This window comes from Lathamus discolor, chromosome 6 (assembly GCF_037157495.1).
Source record: "Lathamus discolor isolate bLatDis1 chromosome 6, bLatDis1.hap1, whole genome shotgun sequence".
Classification (NCBI taxonomy): Eukaryota; Metazoa; Chordata; class Aves; order Psittaciformes; family Psittacidae; genus Lathamus; species Lathamus discolor.
Genome location: NC_088889.1, coordinates 47,291,941 through 47,311,193, shown reverse-complemented (window position 1 = coordinate 47,311,193; position 19,253 = coordinate 47,291,941). Strand labels below are relative to the sequence as shown.

The 19,253-nt window shown below is 36.3% G+C and overlaps 1 protein-coding gene across 1 annotated transcript in view; it reads right to left on the bottom strand.

Moving 5' to 3' along the window:
• Positions 1 to 19,253, bottom strand: part of RYR3 (ryanodine receptor 3) — a 184,503-nt gene that overhangs the window by 88,447 nt on the left and 76,803 nt on the right. Inside the window, exons 38-44 of the mRNA XM_065685792.1 lie at positions 18,897 to 19,097; positions 18,241 to 18,343; positions 15,264 to 15,401; positions 10,210 to 10,483; positions 8,928 to 9,042; positions 5,199 to 5,331; positions 2,213 to 2,316 (exon numbers count right to left, since the gene is read on the bottom strand). Of these exons, the coding sequence (XP_065541864.1) occupies positions 2,213 to 2,316; positions 5,199 to 5,331; positions 8,928 to 9,042; positions 10,210 to 10,483; positions 15,264 to 15,401; positions 18,241 to 18,343; positions 18,897 to 19,097 (1,068 nt within the window). The remainder of the gene's footprint in view (positions 1 to 2,212; positions 2,317 to 5,198; positions 5,332 to 8,927; positions 9,043 to 10,209; positions 10,484 to 15,263; positions 15,402 to 18,240; positions 18,344 to 18,896; positions 19,098 to 19,253) is intronic.

Sequence of the window (19,253 nt, the reverse complement as noted above, 5' to 3'; positions counted from 1 at the left end):
GCCAAAAATGGGTGGCAAAAGGGAGATAGGTTTTGGAAAAGGGAGATACGTTATTCTGCTTAAGCACCCTATAGCAATTCCACCATTCATGAGATCACATTTACTGTCATTACCTAATGCCCTAAGAGAGAAACTAGTTAAGAATTTGCGAAGAGGAATTATGCCTCTGCTGATACAGTACGTAAGTTGCCTTCAAAAGACTGCAACAGAAGAAAAATGGGCTGATGTGAAAAATTTGCTTATTACAGTATACAGTACGGAAGTTACTCAGTGCATTTGGTGGGAAAAGTACACAGTTCCTAACAGACATGATAGCTTTCTAGTGTCCATTTAGAAGGTATAAGTGAACACACGTTTGTAGGAGTCTAGAGATACAGCTCATATATAGCTCATATAAAATGTAAGAAAATCAGGAGAATACATCTCTTCTCCATCTCTTTTTAGATTTTATAATCCTGCCACCAAACCCTACAAATTTAATCCTATTCAGTTTACTACAGTATGTCATAAGGCCAGCCCTCTACCTTCTATGCATTCATGCATTTGCAGTAAAGAGAGATCAAATTTGCAATAAAAGTTCAGAAGTTGTCTATGTGTAATTTATTTGCTTTAAACACAAGCTTTATGATACAAATTTTCCTTGAATAGAAACACTGTCATTTGGTGAGTAAAGTATGTATGCCACATTCATGAACTGATAGATATACACTATTTGTTTTTTGTTGTTATTTAGTATGTAGATTTGTTTACTGAATAACATCCACCTACTGCTCTAGATAAAGTTATTGACTCACCAAAGTCAGGCAATAAGTCACCACTTTTACAGATAAAACAACTGATGAATTTGGGAGACCCAGTCTAAGACACATACAGCCTGACTTTTCAGCATGTTGGTGCTGATATCTGTTACTTTTAAACATTCACCACTTACGTGGTGCCAAGTATTCGAAGGTAAGCAATCAGTATATGAGGAACATGCAATTTAAAGTCAACAGTGAAATTCAGTTTAAGTGATTTGGCCTACAGTACTTTCCATGAAAATGTAAGACACTCATTGGTGGCATTCCAGTCACTAGTGGTGTATCCCAAAGATTGACACTGGGGCCAGTGCTGTTTAATATCTTTAGTAATGGCAGGACAGAGTGCACTCTCAGCAATTTTGCAAGTGATACAAAACTGATAATTGTTCTTTACATACTTTTATCTAATTAGTATGTTCCTGCGCTCTCTCACACCCTCCCCATTAAAAAATTCTTGTCTCTGCCTTCTAACTATCCCCTTCACACTCCCATTTATTTGTTTCTCAACTTTTCCTCTCCCACAGCATATGCTGATCACAAACACTCCACAACACGTTCTACTCTCATCACAGTATTCTCCCATACTGCACAGAGACTTTTCCTGTGCTAAGCTATCATTTAGGTGCTTAACTGTTCCCCTCCATTCATATTAAACTCCGCCTTTCATTTTCTGTTCCTCAAATGCTGTGCTAGCACATATGACTTCCATCCCAATTTCCTCCTTTTCATTCTGACTGTGAACCCATCTTCCATCTCTTAATCTGTTTTCTTTCCAGGATATACAAATAACTTCCATGCTTCTTTTTTTTTTTTTTTTTTTTTTTTTTTGTGTGTGTGTATCCTTTTATCCACAATTTCTAGTTCAACCTGCCTCTTCTCATACTTCCCTTTATTCCTAACTATTGCCAATGATCTGACTTCTGGATTCAGTTTCCTACTGCAACTATCCTAAATTCCTGTTCCAACTTCCTTTTTCAAATACCTGCCCTTCCATTCCCTTAGCTCTCACCTACATTCCCATCAATCTTTCTGTTTTATTTAAGCCAAAAGACCAGCTTCATTTCTTCACATTCACCTCTTTGTTCTCAAATTTGCTCTTCCCCAAACAATGTTTCTTGATATGCCTTTCTCCTGTTTCATGCCTTTCTTTTTTGTCATCCTTTCTACCTGATAACAATAGTGAAAGAATGCAGAAGATAGAAATAAAGCCCTTTTGCTGTGATTCCTACTAAACATTAAGCAAATCATGGAAAGTACTGCTCAGTCAATCTTACCTTTGAGAAGGAACATACCTAGAGCAAGTATTTCTGAGGAGATATATTCAAAAATTATGATGATTAAACTTGCCTTTTTCCCTTCTAGCACAAGTACATTATTTAATAAATAGATGAATAGATCGCAGAGTGGTTTACCTTATCGAGATCTGGCTCCTCCAGTGCTAGTGCAAGCTCATTGTTGTCCATTACAGAGGCTGCTGCAACATCTAGTGGTGTTGAACCTCTCATTGAAGGAAATGCTGCAGAAAAAAGTTAGTACTTAAATACAGTTTGCAGTAATCATATTCATGCAGCAGAGGGCAGCAATAACACTGGAATTTGAACATAAATACATTAATAGTATATTGTACGGCTGTTTTTCAGTCAAGAATATGGTAACTGCTTTGAACAATGTTAAAATAAAAGTGCTGATTGATTTTGTTTTCTTAACTTGACTTGTCTTTTCAACCACAGTGGTTTTAAATGCAGAGAAGAAATCAGTATCAGCAACATAGAAAATTAGAGGAATATTATACTATTTATTTAGCAATGTATTCACTATACAATTCTGCACAACCTTATCAATTCAGGGTTTTAAAATTTATTTTAAAATATTCATCCAAAAGAGACATCTTCAGGCTTCAGTGTCACCTGTTTTCTTTCTTTTAGTCTTATTCCATCTATTGTGTTCAATAAGGGCAAATGCAGGCATTGAAATGGTCTCAATGAATAGCTAAAGCGCTGTGTAATCACATGTTATCTTGCCTTAATATACCCTATTAATATAGCTGTCTATCTAGCCAAGATAATTTTCCTTCTGTTATAAAATCTCATGTGCACACATTAAAAAACATATATTTAGTGCTTTAAAGGAAAAATATGAAATTGCTATCAGTGGCCTAAGTTTTAGAAGAAAGAAAAGTGAAGCCAGATAAAACAGGCAACCAACATAAAGGGTTAATTTAATCTTAGATTTCACAGAATCACAGAATGGTTAGGGTTGGAAGGGACCTCTGGAGACATTTCAGTCCAACCCCCCTGCTAAAGCAGGTTCCCAAAGAGCAGGTTGCACAGGATGACATCCAGGCATTTTTTGAATATCTCCAGAGGAGATTCCACAACCTCTCTGAGCAGCCTGTTCCAGTGCTCTGTCACCCTCAAAGTAAAGATTTTCCTCATTCAAATGGAACTTCCTGTGTTTCAGTTTGTGCCCATTACCCCTAATCCTGTTGCTGGGCACCACGTAAAGAGTCTGATACCTGCCTCTTGACACCCTCCCTTGACATATTCATCATCTCCCCTCCAAGCTAAACAGGACCAGCTCCCTCAGCCTTTCCTCATGAGACAGATGCTCCAATCCCCTGATCATCTTCATCGCCCTCCACTGGATCCTCTCCAGTAGTTCTTTGTCTTTCTTGAACTGGGGACCCAGAATTGGACTCAGCAGTAAAGACTGAAGCAAAGAAGGCATTCTGTAACTCTACCTTCTCTGCATCCTCTGTCACTAGGGCACCCACCTCATTCAGCAGCAGGTCCACATTTTCCCTAGTCTTTCTTTTGCTACTGATGTACTTGAACTAGCCCTTCCTGTTGTCCTTGACACCCCTTGCCAAATTCAATTCCAAATGGACCTTAGCCGTCCTTGTAGCATCCCTGCATACTCTGACATTTCTATAATCCTCCTAAGTGGCTTGTCCCTTTTTCCACATTCTGTAAACTTGCTTGTTTGTGTTTTGCCAGAAGCTCCTTGCTCATCCGTGCAAGTCTCCTGCCTCTGCTTAGTTTCTTCCTCATACGGATGCACTTATCATGAGCTTGGAGGAAGTGATACTTGAGTATTAATCAGCTCTCTCTGACCCCCTCCCGCCCCCCCCCCCCCCCCCCCCCATCTTCTAGAGCCCTAACCCATGGGATATCATTGAAGTGGATAAAATTAGCTCTCCTAAAGACCGGGGTTGCAAACCTACTTATTGCCCAGCTTCCCCCACACAGGATTGTGAACTCCACCATGACATGGTCACTGCAGCCAAGGCTTCCCCCAGTCTTCACATTCCCAACTAACCCTTCTTTGTTTCTTAGTACAAGGTGCAACAGCACACCTCTGCTTTTTGGCTCCTCCACCACCTGTGTCAAAAAGGTATCATCAGTGCTCTGCAGGAACCTCCTGCACTGTGTGTGCCTAGCTGTGTTGTCTTTCCAGCAGGTATCAGGCTGGTTCAAGTACCCCACAAGAACTAGGGCCTGTGATAATGAGGCTACTTTCAGCTGACTGTAGAAAGCCTCATTGACTTGCTCCTCCTGATCAGGTGGCCTGTAGTAAACACCCACAACAGTGTCACCCATGTTAGCATGTCCCTTAATTCTTACCCATAAGCTCTTAACTTGTTCTTCATCCTTCCCAAGGCAGAGCTTGATACCTTCTAGTTACTCTCTCATGTAAAGAGCAGCTCCACCAGCTCACCTTACTGGCCTGACTTTCCTAAAAGGCATGCAGCCAGCCATTCACAAGAGCATTCTGGTCAGGTGAGCTATTCCATCATGTCTCTGTAACTGCAATGAGACCACGGCCCTGTGACCGCCCATCTCTAATTCTTCCAATTCATTCCCCATAGTGTGTATGTTGTTGCACAGGCATTTCAAAGAGGTAATCAAGGATGCAGGTTTCCCAAGAGGGGTGCAAGAGGATTCACCATATCCATACACACTCATGAGGTGGTTGGTCTTCTGGTTCTCTTCTTGGTGGGCAGCTAAGGAGCATTTATCACTTTTCTGATTGGCCTGGCTTATTCCCCAGTTGGATGTGATGGTGCGAGCACTGCCACTTCGAACCCTGCCCCCAAGTCCTTCAGTTTATAGCTCACTTCAATCGTAACTATTTTGAATGGAAAGAATGCAAAACTGAGTTTAATCCTAAATTTTTCAAGGTATTTAAAAACACAGACTTAGGCTATTCTGTTTCTAACACAATTCAAAGACACATAAGGATGAAAGGAAAATGGAAAAAAAAATGAGTTAGAGGTGAAAACAAAGTGGATTAAGATTCAGAGGGGCTTCATCACATACTTCAACGTGCTTTAGAACTTGTATACTAGTCTTGTGATATCCTGGTCTTGCTTTTAGCTGTTACAGTTACATGACGTACCCAGTCCAACGCTGCTGTTTTCCAGTAAGTAACTAAGATGCTCAAACATGGCCTTTTGATTTTGTCGACTGATACGACAGAAGTAGCACAGGAATCGACAACAGCTTGCCACCATCTTCGGAAAAACGATCTGCTGAAGAAGAAAGTTGACAAAGCAGTGAAATATGGTAATTACCAATCTGTTCCAATTCTTCTTCCTGCATGCCTAACAAGGAAATTACAGTGAAGTTACCAAGGTGATAAGCAGCTAACAGTTGCTTTGCTTCTAACTTAAGAAAAAGGGCCTGTGTTTCCTTTTAAGTTTTGTATCCATTAGGTCATTAGGTTACACAAACATTGAAAAACCATTTTTCAGAGGGCTATAGGGGACATATAAGGGGAAAAATGGAGAAATTCTCATAAAGCAATCAACAGACCAGAAAATGCAGTTATACAAAATCTCTGTCTTAGCAGCATTATGATAACAAGCTCTATCTCTAATATTAGGTCATAACAGCATAAAGAGGATTCAAGAGCCTTAGTTTGTCCTCCCATTTTGTAATAAGAATATACATGTAAGACTTTTCTACCAGACTCCTATGTTGCATAATGCGTAAGCCTGATAAAACAAACCAAAACATTAAATTGCAACTATCCAATGCTTTTAAAACAAACAAAAAATCCTCAAAAAAAAAATAAAAAAAAAACCCAATACTTGCTGCACATTACATGCAAGGATTTCTCCTCTGAAAATAAAATAATTTCATTTGTAGCATTCATGAAAGAATGTTTCATTAGTTGAAATTATCCATAACATCTGAGATGAAAAGTTACGCTGTTCTCACATATTACTGAAATGTGGTGAAAGAACAAGATCAAAAATCATGGGACAGATTTTTGGTGCTTGTTTGAAGGTTTTTCTACCTGATTTATTTAATTTACCATTATATAGGATTTTCTAAAAAGTGTCAAGTCCAGTTGCAGATCTATGTCCTAAGGATACTCATAAAATCAATAAGAAAATGCATTACCATCAAGGAGAATTCTTTTTTGAATAATCTGACTGTGACCCTTCAGGCACAAGCAGGAATATATTCTATATAGTATATACATATTCTACAATATGCAAGGTGATATCCGAGCATTTTAATCACAATATCATGGTTGGGTGTTTTTTTCTTCTTCCTATGACAACCTGCCTCCTTCACTTCATATCTTTCAAATTGCTTATATCTTTATTATAACAAAGTCCAGTAAATGTTCACTTCATTATCACATAACTCTAACTCATTCTGAGAAGTGCAACCTTTTCACTTACAGGACAACAATCTTTACAAAAAAGTAACTACCTAATTAAAAGCTATATGGTATGATCTTTTCAATACATCAGGTGCACTGCTAACTTTCAGAGACTCGATTAACTGCTGTTTTATTTTGGGACAGTTTTCTTGCTAATGAATGCAGCTCATTTGTCTATTTCAGTCATGAGGGATCTACTAGGTACAAGCAGCATTAAATATTATTTCTCTTCTTAAATACAGGGTAGATGAAATTTACTGAAAAAAAAAAAAATCATTCATTCATGAAAACACTTAACAAAGTTTTGACACCCCCCCCTAAATTTACTGGGAGTTTGACAGAATGTATGAAACAATTTGTTTAGAAAATTACAGTAACAGCAACTCTGTTAAAAATTGTCATTTTAGAAATTCATCAGGAATACATAATTCTAAAAACTTTCAATCAGTAAGAAACAATTTTTAAGTAAAATGATTGAATTCTGACAGCCAAAAAGGGTATTGCTCAGGATTCTCTGAAAATGAATGAAAAACCAACATCAGAAATCAACATGACATTGCCATTCCAGAATTAGAAGATCTGAAGACAGTCTTTAAAATAACTATTTTAGGCTTGAAGATAACATACCAAAACCCAACTATTATGGAAACGCTCAAAGCTCATCCAGTTTTTTTCTGGGATATACACTTCACCATTAAGTGCCTTTCCAGGATTTTGTTAGCCTGCAGTAGCAAAATACTCCTAAAGTAGTGGGATACCTTCAGCCACATCATATTCCACTGATCTTCTCACCTGTTTCAGAATCATTTATTAATAGCACAGCTGGAAAGAAGCCAAATATGTTTTCTTCAGTTTGAACTGCCAAGTTTTTACCTTCCCACCATTCATTCAGAGAAGTATCAAGGCCAGGTTGGATCACAGAATCATAGAATCATAGAACAGTTAGGGTTGGAAAGGACCTCAAGATCATCCAGTTCCAACCCCCCTGCCATGGGCAGGGACACCTCACACTGAACCATGTCACCCAAGGCTCTGTCCAACCTGGCCTTGAACACCGCCAGGGACGGAGCATTCACAACTTGCCTGGGTAACCCATTCCAGTGCCTCACCACCCTAACAGTAAAGAATTTCTTCCTTACATCCAATCTAAACTTCCCCTGTTTAAGTTTTAACCCATTACCCCTTGTATGAGCTGTAACACTCTTACCACATCTCTCAATACAGTCTCATAATAAAATCACTTAATTCAAGAAGCTGGTGATGTAGTTTAAATCATCTGTGGCCACAACCTAGGAAATTTACCAATCCCTAAATCAGAGACTACATTGCAAGTTGCTCATTCCATGTCTTGAAACTAAAACATTGTACAGAAAGAAATGCCAATCAAACTGGAAAGAGAAAACAAAAGGAAATATAGTAACAATCTAGCTGTGAGGGCCTCGACTGAGAGCAGGAAAAACAGCGTTCTAGTGGCTGATGCCATGGCTACACTTCAACTGTATATAAGCAACTCACTGGGCAAACACACAGAGAATTTCAAATGAGAACATAAAACCACAGCTGATGAGGAATGCTCAATTTCCAACCCTACTCCTTTTTATTCAGAACACCTTACCTGGCAGAGTGAAAGATCTGCGGCATGCACAAACATGTACCTGTGTTACTAAGATTTTGTATGAAAAATATTTTTTAACATTTAAGTATTTACTTAAAGGCAGTGTGGGGTGGTTGTTTTGAGTGGGTTTTTTTTTGTCAACTTTTACTATATGTACATGTTGTAGCAAAACTGAAGGTTGCAACACCTGTAAATTAGCAAAATATTAATCATCTGATAATTACTTGTAACTTGTCTTGAATTCAAATATGAGCATATTATGACAGAATAACCAAACCCTGTATATGAAGACTTTGTAACACTGTGACGGTATAGCCAGACACATGTATAAGTATTTTACAGAAGTGTATGTGCTGTGTGACCAAAGAGGCAAAAAACCAGGGGTGGAGATGCACATAGAAGGCTCTCAAGTAATGAAAAGTTGCCAGAGGCAAGATAAGCACACGATAGTAAAATAGGCTCAAAATACTTCCAAAATTGAGTTGGTGTTAGTTTCTTATTATAGTTTATTGCCAATAACACCTCCCATAAATGCAGCTAACATATACATTTAATATAAAATAAGAACAAAATCTTTTAAAGTCCTATTAAAAGACAAATGAAACACCTATAACTTCTCACTCACTTTAAAAAAAATTAAGTCCTAGAATGCTGGGCTTTTCTCTCTAGTACTATAAAAACTGTTCTACCTTTAACATTAGCATTTCAGTTTGGACAGGCAAAATCTATCTTACATGAGAAAGATATATTTTTATTTGAATACTTTTTAAACACCCTAGTATACTTTTAGAAAGGTTCAAAATGCAAAACACACAATAAAATTAGGGTGGAATTACCTGAGATTTATCTCCTCCAAGCACATTCACCATCACATCCATAACAGTCTCATGCATGCCCAAGACTCTCATTAAGTTAGGATGCTGATAAAACACCTTGTTGTTCATTATATCCCTGAAATGGAAGAAAAGGCAACCATGTGTTTTAAGAAACTCTATTTTAATTTGACTCAATGGTGCATTATTAGAGATGTCAGAAATATGCATTTGCTGTAGTAACATCATTTTAAATTCTTAGATTTCAGCATAATACAAGAACACCTAACAACTAAATGTTTCACATTTCAATATGCTGTCATTTCTCTAAGAATCTAAACTTTTAAATTATTTCAAAATGGCATTTCTTCATCTTTAAATTACTCTTACCATCTGTTCTGTTTAAAGAAAAAATATATTCTATGATGATCTAAGTGCAAAAGAATATATTCTGTTGTTTTAGGTAGAGTGGGGATCAAGAGACCTGAATCTAATGTTGCCTTTACAGTAACATCCCTTAATTAATTTTTTTAGTTCACAACATAGAAGACAATAGACAGACTTAATATTCAAGGTTATCTGTTAAATGTGCTTCATCAATATTTCCAAAATTAAGACCATCTGTCAGAAGATATAAACCAGCATACAGTCCCCTTAAATAGGAATATTTTAACATTTTCACTATGCCCACCATCCTCATGTTCTAGAATTTGCTGTATTTCATAATCCAGAACACATTTCATGTGTTTCAATAGGGAATCCACTCATTTCTACCATTTTATGTCAACCTGTTAAAAACAAATGGCAAATAACAGACATCATGCCTGCTTTACAGAAACAGAGAAAGCTGGGAATTGAAGATGACTCTCAACACTGCACCTCTAGGAAGGTGGCTACACACTTGATGAGTTTAGACAAAATCTACCCTTTATCCTCCCTGGAATTCTCAGCAACTTTAAAAACTCAGCATCAGGGACAAATAAAGTAATACTGTGACATATTAACTAATGAGTTGTTAACCATTACTTGCTGAATTCAACTGATTAGTTTTCAGAATTTCTATAAAAACAATACGATTTTTATTGTGAAACAGTAAGAATAATGGAGATTCCTTACAACCATTGTAAAGGAGAGAAACTGGTCAATTGGAGCCATCTTGGAAATACCTGTGAAAACGAAAATTTCTGGTACATATCTGCATTTTAGTAGAGCAGTAATTTTCATCCAGGATCTAAAATGAAAGCATTTACTAATAGAACAAAAAACTTAACACAAATTTAGAAAAAAAATTATGTTAGTTCCATACCCTAATCCATTAATCATTAGCAATTCCTCTTCTTTTCCCATCCTGACACTGAGAAGTGAACGAATCTGGCCCAGTGCTGCAAGCAGATTAATGGTATCCTTCACAGAGACAGCACTAATAGTGTACGCTTTCCTCAGAGCTTGCAGTAGCTCACCAATGCTGTCATATTGTCTACGAAGGAGGGTGTACATAATCCGAACTAATTCTGGATCTTGAATCTGATCTTCCTGGGACCAGCGCACCATAGTCTGGGATATGAGTTCTTTCAGTGTAGCTAGAAGAGTAAAATACATAAAATGTTACTAGCTATTACCACAACGAAAAAGGTCTCGTAAAATGTATTGTAAAATATCTGATAACAGTAGACCATGAGGTAGTTGTAAGAAAGCAAGAGAACCCAAGCAGACTGTACAGGGTTTTTCAACTTGAAAATTAATTCTTAGATCTTTCAAGGTAAGTGTGATCCTTGGGAGATGGAAAACAAGAAACATCTACTTAGCATTCAAGTCAATACCAACAGTGTTGGCAAAAAAGACTTCTTAGTTGATCATGACTTTAAGAATCATCCTTGTAAGTTAAAAGCTATATTTAACCTTTTAATTTATCCTACATTAAGATTTATAAAATAGCACTACATGCAGCACAAACACCTGTTCATTAGGAAAGACAGAAACCTAATTTTATAATGCCAAAGAAATACTATGTTTTTGATGATCATCAGCCTAGGTTTGGAATACAGAAATTGCTAATTAAGTTTTCAGTAAACAGTTTATTGGCTGACAAGTATGAGTTCAATTACCCCAGAAATATTCATGAATGTGAGCTCAGCTTACCTATCAGTTTTGCCGGGGGGAAGAGGAAATAAAATCTGTTCTAAACTTATAAAACTGCCAAGAAGGAGAATGAGATAGCCTTTTTAAACCAAACATCCAATTACGGGCCTAGCCAGGGTGGCTGCTCACTCACTTGCTGAATGTTTAGCTATTTTGCTGTTCAAGCGAAGGATCTACACTGTCTTCAAAAATATGATTTACCTGGAAATATCTCAGAATTGTATGATGACACAAATGCATTAAGGAGTAGTGTTAATGCCAGCAGATTAACTTGTAACAGAAGCTAGGAGCAATCTGAATAATGGGCATGGTGATCAATAACCAGCTAAAATAGTTACTAATTTTAACAAGTTTTAAAAAGAAATTGCAGTGCCTTACCAGTCTTCCAAGGATGCATGATAAATCCCCCATATATTGCCTGATTTATAGTATGACTTCACTGATACAAAAGTCGTCACACTGAACACTAATTTATTACCTCAATGCAATCCAGTTCCATTGTTTGTTCCAGCTTGTTTGGGGTTTTTTGTTTGTTTATTTTTGGAAGAGTGGGTTTGGGTTTGTTGTTTTGTGGTTTTTTTTGTATGTGTGGTGGTGTTTTGTTGTTGGGTTTTTTTTTGGGGGGGGGGGTTGTTTGTTTGTTTTTAATTACTAATTCGTCATTAGCACTAGTGTAAATTCCTCTCCTAAGATAAAAGTCCATTTTAGTAAATATGAAGTCATGCTTACAGGAAAGGAAGATTTCCTTGTAGAAAATAGTTCCTTCCTACAGATATTCACAGCCTGAGTATGTATGACCAGATGATAGAGGCCAGAGACTTTTAGTCTTGGCAATAAGTACACACCATGCACACCACCACCCTTCTTCATGGACATAAGAGGATGGAGGTACCTCAGACATGCACTGCCATTCACTCTCCGAATTCCAGAATTCCTGGGGGTAAAGTGGAATTGCACATATGCACTACATATCATAGTCTCCAGCTACTGTCAAGAATAGAATAGAATACATAATTTTTCATTGCTCTTTGAATGACTTCATCCATATATGTATTTGTACTATGCATCACTTCAAGGAGAAAGCATTCCAAGGAGAAGCCCAAGACAGGAAAACTTATCTGAAATTTCTAGAAAAACAGACACATTGAAACTTGTCCCACCTGCCTTCCTTTTAGGCCCTCCTTTGTTAGGGAACAGGGTATAAAAATGTACATGTACAGGAATAATAGACTAAAAAGTCTGTGATTTCAAGTGTTTTGGGGTGTTTATGTGCATGTATGTGTATTTATGTGTATACATATCCTAAGAAGGCATAGTAGGAGGAATACGAACACTTTGTTTTGCTACTAGTCCTTCCCTGCTGGTAACAGAACCAATAAATAATTTATTGGAGAAAGTAGAGCCAAAATAACAATATACCTTCAAAATGCAACATGAAATATTGCAGAGATGAAATAATAATGACAAATTGCTACTCAACTGAAGCAGACACAACTTGAGATAACTTCCATTTACTAACAAGGTCTATTTTGCTCTCAAGAAGCGAAGGGGTTGAACGAACCCCTATAACAAACACTACAGGTTAAGTATCTGTAACATTATTTCAATGCTTCCTTCATTTAGTGTATCTTCGAGGCACCAGTAATACATGCAATTATCTATTTTCAGCTTTCCATTGCTAAAATGACTACATGCAGTTATCAAATACTTAATGCATGTGCATTATTTCTTAAATTGGTTAACCAACTAAATAATATTCTTCAAAGCATTATGAAGAAATGACCAGCTGCTATATATGACATCCCTCTGTGGTTATGAGCATGCTTGGTTTCTCTGAAAATCCAGCATTTCAGAGAACCAAAAATAGTTCACGTACAGTATAACACTCATTATAAGCTCTGGTAGTACTTACAAGTTAAAACTGATTGAATGCAGTAGAAAAAAAAAAAAAAAAAAAAGGAAGAATTTATTTTATTTCCTCTGAATAAAGGTATATAACAAAACATATTATATCCTGTAAGTGTTCAAATACTTGTTGGATAATGTTTTTAAATATGGTTGTAGGAATATGAAGAAAACATGCTGAAACAAATTCTCAGTCTTCTTTTCTGCTTACTTTACACCATTAGGCATGATAAAGTAGTAAGAAGACGTGAAATATGGCAAGTATATTTGCATATAAGCAAATGTAATTTTAATTTACTCTTCTACAGAAAATACAAACTTTCCATCTTTCTGTATTACAAAAACTGACTTACAGTGCGAAGTTTATCCATCATTCCTCTGTGTGCAGAGGGTTCATACATTTGTTTCTTGCAAGAACTAACTTTAATTCAAGAGTAACACTTTCGTTGATTAACACTTGTCAAGCTTTGCGCAGCTTTCTCTTAATACAATATACAAAATGGATATATACGTTACCAGATGATATATACATTATATAAATCAAACCCAACAAACTGCCAGTGCCTTGCAATATGGAGTGTCAGGCCTTTTTAAGAAGAAAGCTCATCAACCTATTTGCTCAGCATCAACCAAGACAGAGCTTGGACTGTTCGGCCTAAAGAAAAGAAGGCTCAGGGGCAATCTTGTCAATCTATATAAATACCTGAATGGAAGGTGTAAAGAAAACAGGGACAGGCTCTTTTCAGAGTCCAGTGACAGGACAAGAGGCAATGGGCACACTCTGAAACACAGGACAGTCCAGCTGAACAAAAGGAATATTTTTACTGTGAGGGTGACTAAGCACCGGCACACACTGACCATGGGTAGTCGACTCTCCACTCTTGGAGATACTCAAAAGCTGTTTGCACATGGTCCTAGATAACCTGTTCTAGGTGGCCCTGCTTGAGCAGGGGAACTGGACCGCATGACCTCTAGAGGTTCCTTCCAGCCTCAGCCATTTGGCCATTCTGTAATGCTATAAATCACTGCCTCAGGGCAGCACAGATCTGAAAACAAAGGAATAACAACATTCTATTGGCTTATTCTTGAACACCATTAAACTAATTAATGTTAAATAAATTCTTGTATTGTTTCAACAGTTACTCTCAGTTCTCTGCTGTGTTTACTCAGCTGTACAAGGTGGAAGGGCTGTTTTCACTGATGTAAAATACATTATCCCATATATATATTGTTCTTAGGTTTATGGATTAAAGTGCCTCTCATCTCATTATTTTCAAAACATATACACAAACTTTTCAAATGTTTTGAGTGACATACTTCTACTTTAAAGACATGTTAGTATTACTCAGCAAACACAATAATATTCCAGTCCTCTTCCCCTATAATATTCTGCTGCAGAAAGGAACATTAAAAAAAATTATGATAAATTGAGTCTCCTTATGTATATTTAAGCAACATGAAAGCTCACTGTGAAGGGATATGAATAAACTATAGTGAAAAGTTTTCAAGCAGACTGATGACATCTGATCAGTATTTTTCTCTGCTCTGTAGAGACACATCTGAAAGATTTATAAAATCAAAGAGCAGAATAAAGAATGTCAATACTGAATTCTGGAAAATTCTGTTAAGCATTTAGGAATACAGAATTTGTACTTGTGAAGATAAAGATATTACTTCCTTGTTTAATTAGTGAAATAGATTGAATATTACATTAATTCAGAAAGGATATGGTATGGAATATGTATCTGCATGTATGTGATGCTTGAGATAAATCAGAACAAGTTACTAGTTTTAATGAATGTATATAGTCACTATTATCATACATAAAAGACATCCCTTTTAATACAAAAACACAGAACTGTAAAACCATTTTGTCACAAATATCTTGGTACTGGGATGCATAAAGCTTCTCATGCAGCAAAGAAAAATGAAATGCAGCTAAAGCTGTAAAGAAGAAAGTTTTGTATTTAGAAAAAAAACAAACCATATGAATGAAAACTTCTCAAGTTCAGAATGGCTGAGTCTAGATTACTGTGTCATAAATAACTTTTTGCATTTCTTTATGAAGAATATGCAAATTTTCAACCCCAGAGTTAATGATCAGGATTCAAAATCTTCCACCAATTTTAACTTCTTTGTAACAATTGGATCTAAGATGTTTAGTATGTAGGATGATTGTTCTAAGAGGCAGAAGGAACTTAAGCAGTTAGTCTCCTTCAGTCTGCTATGAATTCTTAACAGAAAATACACTCTTGTTGACAGAGTACATCTTTAACACTTGCATCATGGAAGTATTTATGTTGAAAGAAAACTTACTAGGATATTTCTCTTCTTCTTCTGTAGGTTCTACTTTTTCTGCCTTTGGTGGACCTTTGATTTTGTACATTAAAGAACGGAGTTTTCCAGTAAAGGAGGAATCTTCTTCTTCCTCTTCCTCCTCTTCTAGTGGTATACCTTAGCAGATAATAAAACTGTTTAGAAACAAAACTAAACCTTTGAAGATTAACTCCTTCAATATTTAACCAATACCAAATATCTACAGGATTTTTTTTAATCAGCAAATTTATACAGGAAAAATGTAGGTAGTAATGCCAGCAGCTTTAAGATGTTAGCTACAGTAGCACCCCTCAAATTACGCTTATTTTAGTACACATACTTCTTACATACAGACTTACAGTATTTTTTTTTCTAGTATTATGACCAAAGAGGTGATTGGTTTTGTTTTGTTTTTTCTAGGATTCTAGTATGGCAATTAATTTGGATTCAAGTAATATTTGATGAAATACGTGATCCTTTATTTCATATTGCAGAATGTATGCTAAAGAATTGCATGGCTGTATCTCACAAAATAGTACATTTTTTCATATACATATTTATACAGTCATAATTACATACATATTTAGCAGTCATAAATAAATACATTAACTGGATTTAAAACTGTAAGAAGGGAGATGTTCAGAGACTGTACCAGTGATATGTTATTCATGAAAATGTAAATGATGAGATGGGATGTCAGTTTACATTTAATATAGTTCAGTTCACTACGTTGCTTCACAACCATTTAAAGCATTTTCAGATCTTTCACACCTTTTAGTGATGATCAGATACCATGTGTGTTATGTGCAAAAGTACAGAACATCTAAGTAGGTTCCCTTCAGAAATGGGCTAATTGTGCTGTGCTGAGATGCAAGCATTTGCTATTTGGCTGCTGGTCAAAGTGAAATTGAAAAAAGGAAAAGACTTCCAGACAGAATACTGAAGAGATACAAGCTGGAGCAGATGGAAAATAATAAATTGCAGAGGCTAAAACTGATATTAAAAAAAGAAGCTAAGAAAGGAAAATTAATGTAGCTGGAGAAACTTTGCCACTGGCAGCTACCATGAGGAAAGAGCTAAAGTTATGACTAGGAGTGACTAAGTGACTAGGAAGAAGAAAATTCAGAGGGAGAAAAGAGTGAACTAGAAACTGAAATTGGAGACTACCTATGGAATTTAAGGAATGGGAAAAGTGAGACTTGCTGGACAACATACAAAGCTAAGAATGAAGCAAGGCTACAGTCAGACACTAGGAAAAGTAAGAACAGGAAATGTAGCCTATGAGAGGAAAGAGAAAGCAGACAAGGATGTTACAGAAAGCAAGATCATATCTGGCATTGGAAAAAAAGCTAGGACCTAGAGGCAAGAGAGACAGCAAGGGGGAGAACTTTTAAGAGGCTGAAATGGACAATGATGAGGTAAGACAGTGTTGAATCAGAGGAGATGGGGTCTGTTACTGCTCTGTATTGTTTATTATTCATTCTCCATCCTCTCAGAGTTCCAATTCATTCAGAAGCTGACCATCTCATATTACTATTGGCTAATTGCTTAATTCAAGTGGCAGAGGTCTGTGCACCGGAACAGATGGTTCCAACCCAGATAAGTGTCAATTTGATATTATGCAATAAAATCTGTTGAAAATTCGTTTTGTTTACAACTAACAATTTACACACAAAAATTATGATAGAGGACTATTATTTTGCTGGCAAAATTAACCACTCACAGTTAGGACATCCTAGGATTAAGACTGCCTGAATAATTTTAATTCAGGCTATTTGCTTATATTCATTATGAAGCAGCCTTTATTTACTTGATTGCATGCATATTTTTCCACTTAGACCACCAAGAATGCTTAGTATTAAAAAGATGATTAAATATTCCAAGCACAACTTCTGTTCGTTTTAACTGCAGCTGTGATTACTTAGTACTGATTTTCAGGACTAAGTCAGGACACAGCTAATGAGGAGCATTTATCCACAGTGGCCACCAGTAATAAACCTGTACAACGTAATGAATAGGGATTTGTTTAGAATCCAGAGGATCGCTAAACTATTTTAATCATGAGACTGTGCTTTCTCTATCTCCAATTCTTTCTCTTATTCAACATACACATTTATAATGCAGTAAACAGTAATAAAAGTACACCACTAAAAAGACCAAAAAAACCCCACCACCACTATCAGTAGAAAAAATGAAGAGTGATCAGGAGCTAAGCTAAATCAATACCACCAACAAGATTTCAAGGTAAAATGAATATATTTTAGAGTTACGACATTTCCAAGCAAGCTGAAGGTTTTCTATAATCTTCATCCTGGAGTCTCAGACAACTCTCTAATGCCAAATAGGCAATATATTTGAAAAACAGAGGTCAGATCAAATGTTAAGTCATTGAACAATGGAGATGACGATATCTTTCTTAATTAAAATGGGGAGAAAGAGGAGTACATGCAACGATGTTAACTATTCACTTTAATGCATGGAATAAAAATGCTGAAATGAAAGACACAGTTATTGGTGAGCACTTGAAGCAAGGATGAATAACAGTCAACTCAGGATCGTCATAACCAAATTATGTTAAAACAACTAAATTAATATCTTTAACGTAGCTAACCTTACTGATACAAATCTTGATTTTAAGAACTTCTGATACTTGCTCAGAAGTAAGATGATGAAACACAACCCAGATACTCAATGACCCACTGAAACACACCCAGATACCCATCCTTGGCTGAGGCTAAGGCTAAGGAAGTTGAAAAACTGAAACTGGCTTATAAAATCAAAGCTTGATGGCTGCTGGAGATTCTAATAGGGTACTCAGAAATAGTAGCATAAGATGATAGGACAACCCTTAACAATACAAGCACAGGATGATATGGGAAGCACCATGGGTCCAAACACAAACCACAAGCTGCTAATTACAGGTCACTAAAAGAATGCAGTTCCATGAACTGGGTAAAACAAAAAGCTTGCCACTCACCACAGTGACTTAGAAGATCATCATGAAATTCATATAACTCATCCCGGATCTCCTCTGGACAGGGACAATCCTCTCCCAGTTGAAAATTTAGCAACATATTAATCTTTAAAGGAATTAAAACATAGTTAAAACACCGAGATAGCCTAAGATGTATTCTAATATTTAGCCATACTTATTTATGATTAAATTTATAGTTAAATTGAAATAAAGCACAGATTTCTAATACAGCCTAAAGGAAATACTAAAGCAATGGTACTTGGTAAGCTTTAACATCAAAATATAGTTACACTTAATAATAAAGTTATTTCCTGGAGGTAGAAAAGACTATTCTCATCATACAGATGTCAGCACAACACCAACTTTGTGCTAACTTTTAGCAACCAAATTTATCAAATTATCGTTTTGCAGAACTGGATGAATCTTGGCTCCTCAGCATTGGGCAGTAATACTGCTGGGAAATCCTGTCATCTTAGAGCTTGAATTCTGGAGTACAGGTATAAGCATTCTGACATTCAGTATTTTGGGGCAACTTAATAAATTTATTTCACATTCAATTTTGGTTCCCTAGCAGTTCCAATGGTAGTTTAGAAGTCAGAACTCTATCATCATAAAGAACTTTTTTTTAATCTTTAGATTAACCATTTCTTTAATATTACCTGTTCTTGAGGAGGAGACCGAAATTCTTTAGTTTTCTTGGCAGTCAAAGCAGCAGACATGTTCAAGGCTTGCATGAGTTCATTGTACCTGAATTTTTGATTATATTGCAATTTTGATACATAACGGTCTGCAAATGATACAATTGCTTCCACTCTATGTTGTAGCTCACAGTCACAGAAATAATTGAGCAAATGACACATCTAGGATAGAAAAAAAAAAACTTAAGTTCAACAGTTTAACAAACTAATTGAAGAAGAACTGCAGTGGATCCTATACAATGCAACAGACTGCAAAAATGAGAGACTTTTTTTCCACCCTTTTTTTTTAACACTGTAAAGGGACAAATTTATGCAGCT